Source organism: Sinocyclocheilus rhinocerous, unplaced genomic scaffold (assembly GCF_001515625.1).
Source record: "Sinocyclocheilus rhinocerous isolate Xijiao unplaced genomic scaffold, SAMN03320098_v1.1 scaffold100, whole genome shotgun sequence".
In the NCBI taxonomy this organism is placed as follows: Eukaryota; Metazoa; Chordata; class Actinopteri; order Cypriniformes; family Cyprinidae; genus Sinocyclocheilus; species Sinocyclocheilus rhinocerous.
The window spans coordinates 91,762-112,006 of NW_015624543.1; the positions used below are offsets into that span (position 1 = coordinate 91,762).

Below are 20,245 nucleotides of genomic sequence, written 5' to 3' on the forward strand. Positions count from 1 at the left end.
ACAAAAACATGAAAACCCATTACAAATGAGGCATTTGCAGTGTTGCCAATTTAGCTACTTTGTAGCTAGATTTAGCGACTTCCCCGCCCCTTTTGAGACTTTTGTTTAGGGACAAATATAGCAACTTCTTGGACAAACCTTATCTAAGTTCTCATCTTGCCCACTGATCTACGTTCATCTTTATATAGATCAGTGAATTTGCCATTGTGATGTCATCTAGTGACATTTAGCTACCAGTTTTAGCTACTTTCAATTGAAAGCAGTTGGCAACACTGCTCCACATGTCTTAATTCGATTTCTGTTTACTTCGATTATGACTTTAGCCGATACAATATTATAAATCGTATCAATACAATATTATAAATAGGGATGCACGATATTATCGGACTGATATCGGAATCGGCCGATATTGGCTTTAAATGTAAATATCGACATCGGCCCGATATGAAAAATTATGCCGATATGTCTTGCCAATAAGAGGAATATGTTAACTCACATGTGCTCAGGGTGTGCTAGTGATTAGATCATGTCAGCAGTGTGGCTCATTCTTGAAGCAAAGTTTTGCCCGAATAGTGATTAGATTCACTGTTTTGGATCGCTGCATTTAATCTGTGAAAGCAGTACAGAATGAGCGTTCCTGTATGATAGAGTAAACCATAATAGCACGTGCAGTTGCAACAGCGGCAGCCTCCCCCAGGTCCTAATGCCCATTCGGTAAGGAGTTTTAACCTGTAGGGGGCGCTGTTGTACGTAAGTTCTAAGCGGCCATGCAATATTATTTTTTTTCCTTCTCGTTTTCTCGTTATAACGACTTAATTTTCTCGTGATCTCGACATAACAAAAGTTGTTTTCTCCATATCGGATATCGGCAAAAATCCAATATCGTGCATCCCTAATTATAAACATTACAATAGAAAATGCAAAGTGCAGAATTTCTCTAAACTATACTGTGAAAGAAAAAATGAATTTGGGAGACATTGGAAATGGATATGAATATAACAAGTGGTATTTTTGCCTTGCATTTTGTAGACATTGTTATTAATGAGGCGTCATGGGTTAATACCAACAATGAAATATGGAACTATGTTTATATATAATATACAGCAGGGTGAATTTCATGAAATATGTCCAGGTTATACTCAGTGTTGTTATTATTAACAAAAAATAGGATTTTTCAGAAAATAGATCAAATATTAATGTTAGAAAACTTTGTAAATGTTGCAGTCACAACAAATTTGAATTAAAATAAGTTCAAGTTCAAGTGCTTAAATTACTAAAACTGAAATTACAATAAATTAAATGTAAACATTATTATATTTCTGTTATACATATATATATATATTTCCCTTTCAGTTGGTCACTCTCGACGTCACGTCGGATGACCGACGAAATTAAAATTACACACATAAAATAAAAATAATACAAATATTATGAGAATATGATGATACTGTTAATATACTAATGTTAACATAAAAATTTACAATTGTTTTAAATTGTATAATTCCAGTAATTAAATATTTATATTTCATGGTAGTATTAGTTGTACTGAATTTCATTTGTTGATTTTTAATAAACAAATAACATTTCAGTATCGACCAGATTAGTGCATTAAAATATAAAAATAGTCACACTATACAATTTTAATCACACTACAATTTTGAAGGAGTACTGAAGTACTGTGACCAAAGTAAGTCACAATAATAATTTTTGAATACCTGATTTTGTAGTGAAATATGGACGTGGACATTTCTTCATGAGATTCACACAGCAACAATACATGCTCAGCTGTGCGGAGCAAAACTGATTGACATATTTACCTGTCTTTTAGCAGGATGCAGTCTGATTCTGTACTCCTCTCTCTTCCTTTTCATCCTGTGAAAACCAGTTTAGAAATTGAGTGACGGTTTTCTCTAGATGACAGCCATTAAAGGCCACTTAATCATTTTATTAAGGAGCAGGAAAGCATACACTGCAGTATAGAGATAACCTCGCTTCACTGCAAAATAACAAACTGCATACTCCGTGTAAAACTTAGTGAGGCTGGCAGCAAGTGTGTTGGACATATGGGGAAGGCGAGGAGGGGATGGGATTTCACAGCCAATTATCTGAGAGACCTCTTAACAGACAAGCCAGATGCTTATAACTTCATACCTAATGAAAGCTATGGGAAATGCATTGTCTTTCAACCTTCAATCCAAATTCAGTCACAACATGCGCAGAACACAAGTCTGTGCTATTATACCAGTAATGAATCTGTTTGTTTTGTTTTTAGTTATGTTATGTTATGTCATTTTCCACATAAAAATTGGGAAATGATGCTTTTTGCTGTTTATCACCTGCTAGAGCACACCCTATAACAACAAGACATCCTTACTCAAGTACTCAAGGTGGTTTGAACTGCTAGTGTAAAAACTGCTGGGCGTTTATGAATAATACAGTGTTATGACACACCTGTTCAGCCACGTCAGTAATAAAATCATCAGAAGAGCGACACCAACCAGCCCTCCTCCAATATACACATACAGCATGTGATGAAGACCCCTAAAATCTGAAATGAGGGATAAACACAGGCATTAAACTTCAGTTATTAAATTATCCAAACGCAAAGAAAAAATTATAAAACATTTATGAACTGAGCTGCGGCAGGACATTGTTGTAACTTATGTGTTGTAATTCTCAAAATAAAACAATGGAGTATGAAAAAAGTAATAGTTGTTGGCAAAATGTTCATAAACTCATGGCTTAAGTTCTTAAAAAAAAATGGCTTTAATTCTTAGGGGTATTAACTATTCAGAATCAAAATGAAGAACCTTGAATGCAAAATGACGTAGGACGTAATATTTTAGATTTTCGTTTTCTCAAAATCATTTAATTTCTTGTTTTTTTATGCTTTATATATAAATATTGTATGTTAGCCTAAGCAACAAAAATTATGCCATGCGTGGAAGCTATCATCATTTCTAATTTATTTCTTTGTTTTAACATTTTTTTTGTGTTTCATTTTTTGCATTGAAATGTAGTGAATATAAATTAATTGGTTTTAAAGTCAATTGAATCTAAGTTTCAGCCCACAATTGATTTTTGGTCCTTTGTAGAAAACAGTCTGGTTATCTCTGCTTTAAATAAACAGATAGTTCATCCCTTGTCCTACCTTGAGCAGGCAGAGTGGTCAGCAGGATTGTGGTGGACTGGACACCGGTGTCTGTGCTGAAGTTGCAGCGGTAGAGTCCTCCGTCTTCTTTGATGATGTTGGTGAGGTGTAGACTGACCTCCATAGCATCACTGCAGTTCAGTCGTCCTCTACTGTTGAACTCGCTCAGCTCTACACCCTCTTCTAGCATCTGACACGTTGCTATAATATTACTACTGCCCACCTCGGTATCCAGTTTCTCAATGCTTACTTGGTAAACCTCACCGTTATGGACATGGTCACATCTAATGGTCAGGTTGTCATTCTCTGTGACCACCAGCTTAGTGTCCGGTTGAATAGAGAAGGTGGTGGTGATTGCTAGAAAAAAGAAAAGTAGGAGTCATGTTATACAAGATCTTTAACATTGGAAATTTGTAACCTTGTTAGCTATTTTCACTGTAGGGTTAAACCTGTTGGATTACCATGTCTGTAACATGGCGAAATATAAATATTTTCTTCATTCACCTGCTCTTTCGACAAATGTGTCTTTGGTCCATGAACCGTGAGGATAAGTCTGCAGAGAGCAATGATACTGGCCGGTGTCACCCTCAGTGATGTTCATTATGGAAATACTGCCGTCCATCTCTGTGGTTTTCAGAAACTCCACTCTGCCGCCATATGATGGCTCAAAGTTGGTACCATACTGAGGATGATAAACAGCTACAGGTTTTGAAAGAGACTTTTTAGTCCACGAGACCATAATGAGCTGGCCAGTCCACGGACACAGGCAGTCCAATATCATTCCATCCTTCAGTATGACTTTTGATTCTGGGGCTTTCATCTGAACAGAGCCTAGAAGACCATTATGAAAGAGCAGGAAATCAGACAGAGATAAAAATGGATACAAAAGAATACAAAATCATCTAAAGGTACATCATTTCAAGTGAAGAGATACTGGCAGAGAACGTCAGGGCTCACACACACACTTTCTGACCAATACCTCTTTTTTTTCTGGGCATTTGCAATTACTGGATTTTAAAATGTAATAATTAGAAATACTTTACTGTTCAAAAGTTTGGGGTCTGTAAGATTTTTTTTTTTTTAATGTTTTTGAAACAAGTCTCTTATGCTCACCAAGGCTGCATTTATTTTAACAAAAGTACAGTTATACAGTAATATTGTGAAATATTATTAAAATTTTAAAAATCCTGTTTTAATGTATAATGTATTCCTGTGATGGCAAATCTGAATTTTCAGCATCCATTACTTCAGTCATCAGTGTCACATGATCCTTAAATCAGTCAGATATGCTTTTTTCAAACGGTTCAAGAAATATTTCTTATCAGGCTGTATCAACAGTTGTGTTGCTTAATTATTATTATTTTTTTTAGGATTCTTTGATGAACGTTCAAAGCTATAATAGATCAAATAGAAATATATATATATATTCTGATTTGTATCCATTAAAAATTACGATTCCATATCAAACATAATTGAAAATATTAAATATATTTCCATGAAGTATTTATTGTACCTAATAAAGTCGTATGTGCCAAAATACTAGGGCTGGGTAAAAAAATATCGATTTCTCGATTAGTCTAGCCTGTCAGGTAATTAACGAAACATTGTAGCGCAATAAGAAATAAGCTTTGTGATTTGTTGCTTCTGATATGAAACAGTCTCAGATTTCAAATTCTGTCCATTACAATACCATTCTGTCTTATTACAATATTAAAATATTAAATGCCGTTTTGGCGCTGTTTAATGTGGAGTGACAGATCGCTGTAGTAGCGCCTCGGGTAGAAGCGGCAGCGCGAACTGATCGTCTCCTCTGCTTTAATAGCGGTTACAGCACGAAATAAACATGAATGAACATCCGAACCTATGTTAAAAGAAAGAGTACAACTTATCCTGTCTCATGTAATCACTCAATCAGTGTTTCAACCGCGGAAAGACGAGAACTCTTTAGTCAGATAGAAAAATGAACTCTAGAGAGGAGCATTTTGCTAAAAATGCACCATATAACACATTCTTTATCTTATCTAATTTTTTAACTGTTATTCAATATTTAATTTATGTTTGAATAAATTCAAGTTTTTGTGACAACCACCATTTTAATGTTTATATTTCCAAAAATGAATTGGGAGTAGTAAAGTTAAAGTTAGTATTATAATTTTAATGTTACAAAAACTTTGAGTATATTTTAAGTGTTTATATATAAATCAGCTAATTTTAGCCTTCCATATTTATTGGCTCTCAGGTATATGTTACAGCATTAGTTGAGATTTTTTTTCCCTTGAGAAAATTTGTCATGCCCTGTACCTGATATACAGCCAAAATAATCGATATTTAATCGAATCGAATCGCAAGCTTGTGAAGGATAATCGAATCGAATTGTGAAATTTGTGTCAAAACCCAGCCCTACAAAATACAATTGCTGGTGTGGCTTCTGTCACCATGCACCTTGTTTATTGAAATTGCAGCAGAATAACCTTATAAAGCTAAACATTAATGGTTAGTAAACTGTATTTTGTACCCTTATACAACTAAACTAACAAAAATGAACAAAAATGCCACAAGTACAAACCAGTTACTTTCAATGTAACCACATATTCTCCTTTCCTTTCCTAAAAGGATTATAACAAATCTATATCAGTTATTTTTACTTTTTCTTCTTTAAACATCTATAGACATCATAAACATTTATATATTCACTCTATCAGCATTGAAAGTCAATTCAGTTCATTTGTAAACAGGAACACTGTTTATCATGCTAGAGAACAGCCATTCATGCTTTGATACATAAATTACCAATGAAGAACAATGTGCTACAGTTCAAATGTTTTTTATAAGCAAAAGTGTCTACCTTTGCTACAAACATTACCTTTGAGAAAACAGAGCTGCATCATGAGTACCAAGAAGTACCAGTAATCCTTTTGTACTGCCACCATCTTGCTTCTCGGAGACAAAATGAATACAGCATTGACGAGGACTGAGGCGACCACAGCACTTTCAGTGTTCAGCTGCAAGACTCTTCAGTCACATCCTCAACCAGCAGATAAACACCATTAGAGAGGAGGTAAGTTCACCTAACTAGAAAGGGCTGAATTCTAGCCCACACACATTTTTTTTTTCACCTGAAACTGAAAGAGCAGATTTAAAACCAATCTCTGAATTCCCCTATGATAAAATAAAAAATACAAAGGAAAGGAAAAATCATGACCTTATGTAATTCATCCATAAAGTGATGGTACACCCCAAAATACACTGTGTTTTACAGTGCATGTGATCATTTTTGACAGTTGGAGAATGGAGAGACATCTACTGTAAAACCAGTTCATTTATTGATTTGCTACAAAACAAAAATATACAAAAACTATTAAACTAAAATATTCCATATTTGACCAAAACATAAATAAACGTTCACAATATTCGGTGACTTTCATGATCTCCATCATCAGAGGGGCACTTAGGAGCTGAAGATGTGTGTGAGATTTCTCAGGCACTTCAGAAGATAGACGTTCAGGGGTTTGTCACTTGTCTGCTCTTCAGCTATATGAACAAACAGACAGACAATTACCTCGAATTCTCAGGAAAGATCCATTCCTGATGCATCTACTGCTGTAGTACCATCAGAGAGTAAAAATGAGAGGCTCTACAATGATCAAACTGAATATATTCCCACCTTTCCTGGCAGACATGTATGCCTCTTCAACTTTCAGTCTGATGGAAGGACACTTCAAAGTGGCCTTTGGCTTTGTAAGAGGAGATATGCAGAATGGGAATGGGTGAGCTGGATCACACGTGGGAGATGACAGACTCGCATGTAATTTGTGTTTATAAAATGATCATGAATAGCGTCTTGTGTCGCTGCCAAAGAACTATTGCTTGATTCTAGTAGTACTATTTAATATTTCTCCTAATAGTTCATTAACTCTTTGCAAAAACAAGATGCCATTGAATAAATGACGTTACCTTCTGATTGTTGTGCAACAGAGCCCAAAGCGCAGAAGCTCCTATGGTACGCAATTCTGATGAGCTACTGCCCAAACAAGAGACGAGCAGCTCAACAGCTTTATCTGAAATATATAATATTTATATAACATTTATTTATTTAAAACATGTTTATGCATTTATATGTAATACTTTGTAAAACACGTACACATACATACATTATGTATATACTGTATATAAATATAGACATACATAGACATATACATATATCTTCATTTTCATTATGTATAATTTTATATATAAAATCATTAATATAGCAATTATAAGTAATAAAAATGACATTTATTGGTAGTGTGTATTTGCGGTTTCATGTGCACATTCACATCAGGTTAAGACAAACATCTTATTTCCTTCACTTTCTATAAAAAGGAATTGAGTGGAAATGTTGGTTTGATGTGTAAAAGCATTATCACTTCATTGCGGCGGTTATGACACATCCGGATTTCAGTGTTTGTGTGTAGCAAGACTTACATGTGTGTAGTGGTTCATTTTTACACTGGCAGTGTCAAATTGATCTTAACAGACTAGAGTCTACATCACAGACCCAACAAAAAAACAAAACATTAAATAAAAAATATAAATATAAAAATTATTATTATTATTATTTTTGGCGGGAATAGGTCAATATATCAGCCATGCCAAATAATTATCAAACAACATTTGGCTATTTTGTTAACCATGCCTGCTGAGCCTTATTAGATATTGGCATTGGCATCATCCACTCAAAAAGAAGCATGTTGATCAACCATTAACACGTGAAGCCCTGTAAATCCAGCACTCATACCGTTGTCTAAGACTTTGGGCTTGTTAGCGGAACAGAAGCAGATGTTGTGGAGAATGAGAAGGATGGTGAGTTTAGAGCTGGAGTGTTTGGACTGGGCCAGTCCCACCAGCAGCTCCAAAGCCCCTCTGAGCCTGAGGATCATCTGCTGTCCGTCCTCCCCGAACGACACGTTCAGCAACAGCTTGAGCCAGAGGGACAGAGGCTCCCCCGCTGGAATGCCGCTTCGACCACCTGCCTTAGGCATGGGGAGAGACAGGAAGTGCTGCAGGAAGTTACTCTAGGGAAAACAGCAAGAAAGAAGGTTTTGTTAAAACTTCTCTATGATATCTATTGGATATGCAACTAAAGGAGTCATAAAAGGATTTCTTGCTGGAGAGCAGAATTATTTAGCTATATTTACTGTATAGCCTGAAGTGTCTCAAAGGGTTATATTTCTTCCTCCCCTGAATTAGTGAGTTACCTTCAGCAGTACCCCTTTGCAGTCCCTTGAGATGGCCAGGTTGGCCAGCAGTGAGAAAGCCAGGCTGTGGATGCTGCTGTTGTCAGGGGCAACCTGGGAGGCCAGTTTCATCACCCCATGCATCAGTGAATTTGTGACCGCAGTCTTAGGAAGAACAGCCTGAACTGAGCCTGAGCTACCACTGCTGCTGCTGCTACATAAAGCACTGCATGCTGGAAGAGAACAAAAAAACAAAGAGACTGAGAGAGAGATAACTTGATTATGGAAAAAACCTAAAACGTGTACAAAGAATTAGAAGAAACTAAGCAACTATCTCAGAAAGATAATATCACAGTGTTAAGGAAACAAAACTGATCAGTGTCGCTCTTGTAAAGGGCACCTTCCCAAACCCTGAAATGAGGACAAAAACATTACCAGCCATTATTAATATACCAGTATATATATATAAATGTGACCCTGGACCACAAAACCAGTCTTAAGTGACAATTTTTCGAAATTTAGATTTATACATAAATAAGCTTTCCATTGATGTATGGTTTGTTAGGATAGGACAATATTTGGCCGAGATGCAACTATTTGAAAATCTGGAATCTGAGGGTGCAAAAAAAAAATCAAAATATTGAGAAAATAAAACGTTTTGATATATTTACGGTAGGAAATTTTCAAAATACCTTCATGGAACATGATCTTTACTTAATATCCTAATGATTTTTGTCATAAAAGAAAAAACGATAATTTTGACCCATACAATGTATTTTTGGCTATTGCTACAAATATCCCTGTGCTGCTTAAGACTGGTTTTGTGGTCCAGGGTCACATATATACACACACACACACACACATACATATGTATACACACATACACAGAATATGAATACATACCACTGTCCAAAAGTTTGGGGACAGTAATTTTTTTTAATGATTAATTATTAAATTAATACTTCTATTGAGAAAGAAGACATTCAAACTGATCAAAATTTAAACAATTTAAGAAATAAATGAACAAATAAATGCTGTTCTTTAGAAAATTCTATTCATTAAAGAATCCTGAAAAAAAAATGATCCCAGTTGCCACAAAAATATTAATCAGCACAACTGAAAACTGATAATAATAATAAAAAAAAAGTTTCTCAAGCAGCAACTCAGCATATTAAAATGATTTCTGAAGGATCATGTGACACTGAAGACGGGAATAACAGCTGCTAAAAATTCAACTTTCCATGAATAAATTACATTTTAAAATGTATCAAAATGAAAAACAGTTTAAAAAAAAAATAGTAATAGAAAGTTTTTACAGGTTTTTTTTGTCCAAATAAATGCAGCCTTGGTGAACATGCGAGACTTCTTTCAAAACAAAAAAAAAAAATCAGATTTCTAACTTCTGAATGGTTATCATCTTTTTTTCCCCTGTGGTGCTGCAAAGTAGTGCTACAGGAAGAACTGCCGGCGATATAAAACCACACAAGCCTTTTCCTTTTTGGTTATCTATGCATCTTGTCTCAAAATATCACCGCACAGTTGTGTAACAATGAGCGTGGAAACTCAATGGAAACAGAATCATTCCACTGTTTTAACTATATATATACGACAATAATATATATATATATATATATATACATATATAAACATTTCCTCCTGGTCTAACAATGCTGCATTTAGTTGTGTCAAACCACTAAATGTCTCACTTCTGGGTAAGTGGACAGACATATTTTGAAAAACAGCAAGATTGCAGGTGAATCATTTACCATGATCCCATATTATTGAGAGACCTCAGCGGGGTTTTGCTTGCCAAAGAAATCCAATATTAATCAGCCAGATGAAAGAATGAGTGTTGTGTGTTGCAGGTTAACGAATTATATAATAAAAGTGACACAGGACAGAATACGTTGTTGAAGAAAATGTGCTGGAGGGCTGATTCCATAATTGAAGAACCAGCCTCATGAACTTTCAACATCACCTGCTGTTAACATAGACCTTGAGAAACACCACACATGACGGCATGCTTATTGTAGCCTAGTGCTGTTAAGCCATAGTGACAGCCCAAAAACACACACACAATAACATGTATGCGCACCCACACACACACACACACACGGATGTATACGTACAGACGCCCATGCACTGCTGGCTCTTCACAGGTGTGTGAAGAGCCACATCCTGTCTCAAAGTACAGCTTTCCATGAGCTCAGATATGTGACACAGAGCAAACACTGCGTTCAAGTAAACACACTCGCAGACATTTTCATGTACAACTGTCAGTCTCTCTCTCTCACACACACAGAAACCGTTGCAAATGCTTTCATGTCTAACAAACTCGCTCACACACACACACACATACGTTTGTTTTTGTGAATTGTGGGGACATTCCATAGGCGTAATGGTTTTTATACTGTACAAACTGTATGTGCTATTGCCCTACACCAAACCTACCCCTTACAGGAAACTTTGTGCATTTTTACTTTCTCAAAAAAAATGAAAAATGGGGACATTGGGTAATGTCCTCATAAGTCACCTTCTCCTATGTCATACCCATGTCATTATACAAATTTGTGTTCTCATATGTCACAAAAATGCGCACACGCACACACACACACACACACACACACACACACACACACACACACACAAAGCAGTTAGAGATAACATTCAGATTTGTTTTTTTCTGTATTTTTTCTTTTTGCTATAATATTTATAGGTAAGGGAGGTTTTAGATTTTAAAATAGAATTAAAAATGATTTGATCATTTCTATCAGTTTCACTTAAAGTCACCATGAAATCAACATTGACTATTTTTTTTCTTAAATATTGCTGTGTTTACTATAAATGATTTATCCATGCACAGTATTTCTTAAAAATTGCACTGGCACAAAGGCAGGACAATAATTCCTCCCCTCCAGCAACCTGTAACTCACACAATTAGAAAAAGACTATGGCCACGTACACACTGCATGTTTCAGGAGTGACAACCGCATTTAAATGCGGGAGTGAGTCCCGTAAATTACCGTTCCATGTGTGTACGGAACACGACTCACTCCCGAAACTGCTATGAATGGCAGCGTGGTAACCACAGCAACGTTGTGGCGTCTCAAAGAGAATGGAGGCCCGCAGATTAGCTAGTTTTGTGTTAGCTGCTGTTGACAAAACAAACATTAGAATGCAAAGACATGCGAAAATCCGCAAAACGTCATTAAATCGCCGTCGGCGGGAGAGGTGTCATAATCTAGTTTTGTTCTTTAAACTGTTGTTATTGAACAGCCTATACTCTCTCTTGACCGCAACTGCTCGGTCCACAATACACCTCTCTCCGCCATCCTGTCAGATCTACGGTAAACACTTGATGCCTGACAATACACACATGCACATTGGCATGCTTCTCGTGACATCATCATTAACAACTAGTTGTTCAGTTCGGTTCCGTACATTTCACACTGCATAGAATTTCTGTAAATGCGGTTGTCACTACCTGTATTTTTCGGGAGTTAATGCGGTTGTCACTCCCGTATTTTAGTGAATTATGTGTGTACAGAACGCGATTAAGGAGTAAAAGGTGAACTGACAACCGAATTTAGCTGCAGTGTGTACATGGCCTATAATCCAATAATTTCACGATTGGCAAAATCACATTTTTTCTCGTTTACAAAGTTATTTCAATCAGTGCAAGGGGAACCTACATGACATTAGGCAGGTGGTTTTAAAGTTGTGACTGATCAATATATACTGTGTATATATATATATATGGTAGCTGCTAAATACATCAAAAAGTCAAAATTGCTCAATCCAGTCAAAGTAATCATTTACCCCTGAAGTACCTCCCCTTCACAAATGCTCCATCCTAGTTTCCAGTAATCTGGCAGCACGCTTCGACTATGACACAATCCCTTCTGTAGCTGTCGGGCTCATGTCAGCCTTGCATTTAGCACACAATGGCACTTACTGTACTGACGCATGACTCATGAGAGGGTTACAGTGAGCACAAAGCTCATTTATTATCTCAGCACCCCGTCTTTCGCTTTCTAATCCTCTTTTCCTTTGTCATTCCCCTTTTCTCGCTCTCGTTCCTCCACCTCTCAGAAGACTGACCCACTGTGCAGTTAGCCGTGTAGACACAGAGCAGTTCCAGGGCTGCTGTCATGCTGAGATCGTCGAGCAGGAACCAGGGCCACAGGGCCATCAGCACCGCTGCCAGACGCAGCTCTGTAGCCACAGCCTGTTGAGACAAAATTTGGCACTATCAGTCAATACTGGATATTTAAATGTTCATACTAATTTTCCTATTTTTACGATTAACTTTGCCAACATCTGAATATAATGTTCATATTATTATACTAGCTCAATAATTGATCAGGGACCGCAATCTGCCTGTGTGGCTAAATCTGATGTCAATTGATGTGCACTGTCCCATAAATAAATAAACAAACTTAATATAGATTAGATATTTTTTCTATTTACTTGCATGTCAAAAAATAATCATTATTAAAAATAACTTTTTTAAAATAAAAATTACAATTTAAAAAATAAAACATACTTTTAAAAATTAAAAACTGTTTGAAAATTAAGATGAGGACATATACTCTGGTTTTCCAATGGTTTGGAAAAATGTATGAATATATGTGACCCTGGACCACAAAACCAGTCATAAGGATCAATTTGTCGAAATTGAGATTTATACATCATCTGAAAGCTGAATAAATAAGCTTTCCATTGATGTATGGTTTGTTAGGATAGGACAATATTTGGCAGGCAGACAACTATTTGAAAATCTGGAATCTGAGGGTGCAAAAAAATCTAAATATTGAGAAAATCGCCTTTAAAATAGTCCAAATTAAGTTCTTAGCAATGCATAATACTAATCAAAAATTAAGAAAAAAAAAAAAAGCTGAAATAAAAGCTCTGAAAGCTGAATAAATAAGTTTGTTAGGATAGGACAATATTTGGGCGAGATACAACTATTTGAAAATCTGGAATCTGAGGGTGCAAAAAAATCTAAATATTGAGAAAATCGCCTTTAAAGTTGTCCAAATGAAGTTCTTAGCAATGCATATTACTAATCAAAAATTAATTTAAATACATTTACAGTAGGAAATTTACAAAATATCTTCATGGAACATGATCTTTACTTAATATCCTAATGATTTTTGGCATAAAAGAAAAATCAATAATTTTGACCCATACAATGTTTTTTTTGCTATTGCTACAAATTTACCCCAGCGACTTAAGACTGGTTTTGTGGTCCAGGGTCACATATATAATTCACTTCTAGCATTTAAAACTATAGAATTTTAATATTAGCCATAACATGAAAATATTAATCAGCTTATCGGCATACCTAACAAACTCTAAAAAGGGCTATACAAAAAAGAAAATAAATATATTGTTTTTGATGTTCTCATTGTTGTTTAGGTTTTTATATCCATTTATTTTTTATTATTTTTTGTTCTTGTTTTTGTTTCTTGTGTAGTCAAAAAATATATATTTCTATACAAAACAAAATATTATGTACCTCATAAACCATGTACGTTTGGCAAGAAAGAGTTGGATAATAAAAATAAGTACAAAAAAAGTTCATTCTTGAGAGAACAGTTTCTTCAAAACCTAAAGTTGAAAAATAATAATGCCTTTTTGAAAATTAATTAAAAGGCTGTTTAATTGGTCAAATATACATTCAACAATCTCAGGTTGATTAACTCCCATTGTACTTCACAGAAATGATCACATGACTGATTATATGCACACCATCTTGCTGGGTGTCGTGTAGATTTTCTTGTAAAGACTGCACCTCAGTTCTTACAAGAAAATCTGCACGACGCCAACGAGATTTCAAACCCGCAGTGTTTCACACCCACAAGACCCCCTGTGAGAGCGTTTGCAGATACTGTACAATGAATGTAACTACTCAAATAATCAGCACAGGGAAGATTATTTGAAATGACGTACTTTGCATTCATTATGTTGATACAGGCAATTTCGCAGTATCTCTAGAATCATCTTAAGTTCCCTCATGCTGTTCTCCACCTGATGACATTGAACAAAGACAGTTAGAACAAGATATCATGCTTATAGTGGTAATTTTGATAATGTCTTATTTATATATGCATGAATTTGTGCCACATTTCCCTGTTTGTATTAATTATAATTGTAACACTTCATAATACGTTTTATTAACAGATCTTAACAAAAATGACATGTTGCCTAACAAATACACATAGCACAACATGGTTTACTAACATAGGGAATGTTCCTGGATCATCATCCTTTGTCATTCCTAGAAATACATTCATTTCAACAATCATAGGCCTACCCCTGAATTCAGACCGCATAATTAGTTAACAGTCTTGTCATTTCAGGACCAATAAAGGATTTTGATCCAGGATTCTTCAATCACTGTGATCAATTTACATATTTTAAATAATAAATAAAGGTAAGAGTGTATGATAGTATTTATATACTGATCCGTTAAAAAAAAAAACTTGATTGTAATTACGTTTTTAAAAACAATAAATATATATATATGTGTGTGTAAAAAAGCATAGTGAAGCAGCTTATTTTTTAAATATGACTAATTATTTGAATCAAATCAGAGTAATAATTATTTAACCAGCTTAATAATTAGGAAGTCATTCTGTCGTCATGTGCCAAGAAAAAACATAAGACAGGAAATCATATGACAGAGAAGATCCTCATGTACTCATGTTACCCTCAAATTATATTACTTCATGGGGAGGGGAGGTTGGGTCTATCTATCTATCTATCTATCTATCTATCTATCTCTATATATATATATATACATATACATACATACACACACACACACATTAGGGGTGTAACGGTACACAAACATGGCGGTTCGGTGCGTACCTCGGTTTTGACATCATGGCTCGGCACAGCGGGGGGAAAACTATACAATTTTTTTTATTTTTTATTATTACATAGTGGTTTACTGAACAGATTGCTCTTTCTTTAAATAAATTTAAATTATAATTAATTTTCTTAGGGATACAAATCTACCTCAGCTTATGTTCTAAACTATAGGGAGCGCTTATAAATTACTATAAGGTTACAATTAACAACAGAGCCCAAACTTAAAGGGGTCATGAACTGAGAAATCAAATTTCCCTTTATCTTTTGACATATAACAGGTCAATGTACTATAAAAACATCCTGTAAGCTTCAAAACTCAAAACTTTCTCGTTAGCTTAAAAACAGTTTTTATTGAAACCAAGCTCAGAAAATGACTCCTTGTGGATTGTGCCACTTTATGATGTAATAGTGTGGCTAAGCACCGCCTCCGCAGGAGAAGATCAACGCCTCCTTCTACAGTACTGCTTCTTTAGCCCCGCCCACTGATACACACTTTGTAGTAGAAGAGGAAATACTAGAGACGCGAACACAGGATCACTCCATCAACAGAACCGTACAGATGACATTACAAGATTACAAGACACTGTGTAGTGTAAGTTGTGAAAAATAGCCTTTGAATTGCCTTCTTTGGGATCCTAACATATTTAGATCAGACGCGAGTGCTGTTGCGTCATGTCGCGAATCAGTTTCTTTTTCAGGTCAGAAGCGGTGTAAATGTTTTGAGCATGTCAGAAATAGAGCGGGACATCAGTTTACTGTCGGGGATTTGTTGTGTCAATTTGTGCCGCATCCAATGTAGACAGAATCTCGCGTCCGGTGTAAGCACGGAGTAAAATTAGCAAAGAGCTCCAGATCGCATCACTGAAACACTGTTTGTTTGTTTGCTTTACTTTGCTACGGATTCATTTTTAAACAAGACAGTATGATGCATGCTTTTCAGAGAGACTGAAAGTAAACGATAATGCAGCGCTGAGTGGATCCAACAGTAATGTCGCAACACAGAAGTGTGAGTAAACGTGTTTTTACCACTATTGCATTGTCTGTTCCAGACCATTTGATATATACTGAGTATTTATACGTTTTTAAACCAAATGACCCATGTTGTTTTCAGAGTATGTCACAGCAGCGTCCATCTTTTATTTTAATAAGCGAAACTGTTAGCCAATCATAGCAGTGGGTGTTTAATTGCTCATCTTGAATGCGCCCCACCTATAAAAACAGACTGTTCTGAAGAGAGGCTCAATAACAGGATAGAAAATAGCCTATTACTTCTAAATGATAGATTTTTTTATGAAAAATCACACTAACATTGTAAGTGAACCTCAGAGAACATTATAAAATAACAAAAAAATGCAGTTCATGACCCCTTTAATTAAATTACTATTTATTTTTAAATATAATAATCAGCACTCAGCTTTAAAAAAAAAAAAACATGTATGCAAAACATAAATTGTACAATTGCACATAATGCAGTTTTTAAATTAACTACTAAATTATAACAAATTTTATTTGTTGTTGAAATATGATCATTTACACAGTGACTCTCATAACTTTTTCATAACAGATTTATTTAAACATACATTAAATAATTAAGACATCACTAACATGTAAGCAAAATATAATGATTATAAAGTCTAATATTTCGCGAAATGTCCCTCTCTAGACTTCATTTCTCTAGCGAAATAACGAGCTGTGGACACCGATGACTTGCCTGAGGTAAAGGAAATGCTATGTGACATTTTGTTTACAAGCTGTTTTATTGCCGTCTTTCTGCGGTTGAAACACCGATTGAGCGATTACATGAGGCGTGAGATGTTCATTCATGTTTATTTCACGTTAAAACTAGTAGTAAAGAGGAAGGGATGAGGGCGTTTATACAGCGATCTGTCACACCACATCAAAGAGCGTCAAAACGGCATTGATTGTTTGAATTTCCCGAAACATCATTTGAAAGATAAGACTTTGTTTCTTATCAAAAGTAACAATATAACTGGAAGTTTCCAATGAAGTTCCACTCGTGCAGTGGTTAAAACAATGCTGTATTTGTTCGGTAGGCCTACACATGCGTACCGAACCGAAAGACCCGTACTGAAAATTTTCAATACGAATACGTGTACCGTTACACCCCTAATATACACACAGTTTATACAGTATATATATATATATATATATATAAACACAAACAAACAATATATGTAAACAAAAACAAACAAATAAAAAAAAAAGTTTTAGATTTTTAAAAAGACCATCTTGGACATACTTATCTATCATTGCTATAAATGTCATGAAAACTTGATTCATGTATTTACAAATTTCACTAATAAGCTGCATTATATAAGTAATAATGATTGTTGTATTATTAATTAAAGTTATCATAAAGCAGTACGAACATAAGGAAATGAAGTGGTTAAATCAACTGATCCCGAGGATCGTTCAATTTTGTCATTTATTGTCACATCTGTGACAGCACTGTCTCTCTCCCTTCACCTGCCTCTACCTCCCACCTCCCTCTCAGCAGGTTTTCAGTGTTTCTGATGTTGAAGCTGTCTATCATGTTGCTGGAACCCTCTGTTACCTTCCTCCTGTGAGTGCTCTTGCCCGTTTTCACAGACTCCAGGTGAAGCTCTGCGTAAATGTGCTTCATGCGTTCTACACAGCTGTCAATCACACCAGCTGAAGAGGGAGAAGAGACATGTATCTGTCTATGTACTCATCCATCAGACAGTGATACCAGGAATTAGACACAATATAACATCACCTGGGTCTAAAATTAATCTTTCTGTGAGATTTCCTCCTAGTTGAGGGAATAACAAATTTTTAACTACTACCTTTTAAGAGGGACATATTCTATACTTCTAGGATTTTTCTTGAAGTTTACTCAAATGTTAGTCAAGATTTTTGCTCCAAAAATAATTTGTTTATACAAGATATTTTGTTCACTCTCAGAACAGAAACAGGATGTTTATGCTACTGGGATGCTGAATATTCAATATGCATTCATGTGCAGTAGGTGATCATATGCCAATGTGCTCATAGCAGTGACGGGAGCCATGCGTTGTGAGCGCTAGCAAATGTCTACATTGTACGTCACAAGTTATCTCCACATTGTGTTTTTTTTGAAGATCAGTGAAGTGATCTTTACCTTTTACATGCATAACTCTGAGCGCTGGAGCTACAGGCTAATAAAGACATGAGCGCTTTGGCCGTCATCTTTTTCAGAGGGTCCTGGAACGGAATCTTCTCATATTGCTGTAAATTGAACAAGAAAATACAAAATATTTGCATCTTGTTCTGAATAATTTTGTAATGATTTAATAATGATTATTTCTTCAAATATAAATAAATGTAAGAATGCATATGTAAGCATAATAAAGCAGTTTCATTTTAAAATACTACTAATAAATTAATCAGATTTATACCATAATCAAAGTCAGTATGGTATAACCAGTATGTAGGAAGCCATTTTTGTCATTATGCAACAAGGAAAAAAAAAAAAAAAAATTATATGATGGAGATGTCCTCATGCCACACTCAAATTAGTTACGTTTTTCCAACACGATAACCTCAAGAAAAAAAAAACATTATATATTTAAAAAAATAAAAATGTTTGTAATTTAATTTGTTTTTTGCTTTGTCATTGTGGGGTATGGAGTGTAGACTGATGTGAAGAAATCAGCATAATTTTAGCATAAGGCTGGAACATAATTGAAATGAAAATGTCTGAATACTTTCTGAATCCACTGTATCTTTAGACCAATTCAATATTTTTCCCCAAAAAACATTACAAAATCAGACTTTTAGACATACTTTTTGTCACTGACCCATACATAGAAGGAAGTAGCCAACTGAGGGACATGTAAAGTGGCCAACCAATCAGATCTGAGAATAACATTTTGAGACAGTGCAGTGTGATATGAGTCCATGAAACTGAATCTGTTACCTCTAATAATAGTTCACACATGACCTCTCCAGGCTCAGAAGAAAGGACTGCAGTTAGCGAGGAGCTGGGGGCCTTGCTGGCCTGATCCTCCGTGTGGCCTTCTGATCTACTCTTAGCCTCCTCTGTGAACAGCACACACAGAAAGTGCAGGGTCGACGTGTAGAGAGAAGACTCGGTGCCCGACTGGTTCAAACAGACTCGGAGAGTGTCTGTCGCGAGAGAGAGCAAAGACTAAACATAAAGAATGCTAATATTTACTTTTCACAGCTTTTCTCGAACTCCAACTCTGAGACGAGAAGATGCAAAAGATGCAAAACTTCACAACAAACAATCTTCACCACAAGGGAACATCTGACGGAAAAGTCTCTCCAAACTCACAGGCTTTTAAAAACAGCTTCCAAAGCCTGGATACCTGCAGGTAAGTCAGCGAGTTTACTGCCCACCCACCTGTTTCAGGATTTTCTACCACATCCATCAGATCTAAAGCAGGCTGATTGTTCTCCCTGTCTCTGTCCCAGTCTGTCATATGCAGCAGGGACACCCATCCACACATACAGGCATAATGAGCTGGCCTCCCACTGCATCTGTCTCCATCTCCTCAGCTGTCTCCTTCCTTCTCAACATCTATCTAGCACATCCTCTTCCATCTAGACTCCTCAATCTTTCTTTCCCCTCCATCCCTTTGCTCTTTCATTAGGTTTGCCACAATTTTCTCTTTGTACTCTTCTGTTTCTTTCTGCCTTCCCTTTCCATTTGCCTGTCTCCACCCTTTGTAACACACTTTGGTTTGGGTGTGTGTGTGTCACCTGAAAAGTGCTGCCAGAGTTTCCCCAGTGCCACACCGACAGATGGGCCGACCGCAGCTTGGTTCCTGCACAGCAAAGTAGCCAGGAGCATCAACACATCCGCCCAGGTGTTGAGCACTGCACCCTGGGCCTGCACATCTAAGGACCAAAACATGCAAACACTCATCTAAAAACACTTACAAATCGCTTTTCTTTCATTCGAAGGTCTTGTTTGGAAGATTTTTTTTGGGGGGGGGGGTTGATTTGCTGAAGA

General features: G+C 35.9%; 2 protein-coding genes across 2 annotated transcripts in view; both read right to left on the reverse strand.

The window, feature by feature from the left end:
* LOC107741959 (CD226 antigen-like) overlaps positions 1-6,103 on the reverse strand; it is a 10,672-nt gene extending 4,569 nt beyond the window's left edge. Inside the window, exons 1-5 of the mRNA XM_016554784.1 lie at positions 6,015-6,103; positions 3,656-3,982; positions 3,152-3,508; positions 2,452-2,548; positions 1,818-1,872 (exon numbers count right to left, since the gene is read on the reverse strand). Of these exons, the coding sequence (XP_016410270.1) occupies positions 1,818-1,872; positions 2,452-2,548; positions 3,152-3,508; positions 3,656-3,982; positions 6,015-6,081 (903 nt within the window). The 5' untranslated portion in view covers positions 6,082-6,103. The remainder of the gene's footprint in view (positions 1-1,817; positions 1,873-2,451; positions 2,549-3,151; positions 3,509-3,655; positions 3,983-6,014) is intronic.
* Positions 6,104-6,599: 496 nt separating this feature from the next.
* Positions 6,600-20,245, reverse strand: part of LOC107741901 (rotatin-like) — a 67,544-nt gene continuing 53,898 nt past the window's right edge. The window contains 11 exon segments of the mRNA XM_016554699.1: positions 6,600-6,682; positions 6,816-6,885; positions 7,106-7,209; positions 7,929-8,205; positions 8,389-8,600; positions 12,469-12,595; positions 14,323-14,400; positions 17,822-17,921; positions 18,392-18,495; positions 19,187-19,395; positions 19,993-20,130. Coding sequence (XP_016410185.1) covers positions 6,600-6,682; positions 6,816-6,885; positions 7,106-7,209; positions 7,929-8,205; positions 8,389-8,600; positions 12,469-12,595; positions 14,323-14,400; positions 17,822-17,921; positions 18,392-18,495; positions 19,187-19,395; positions 19,993-20,130 — 1,502 coding nt within the window.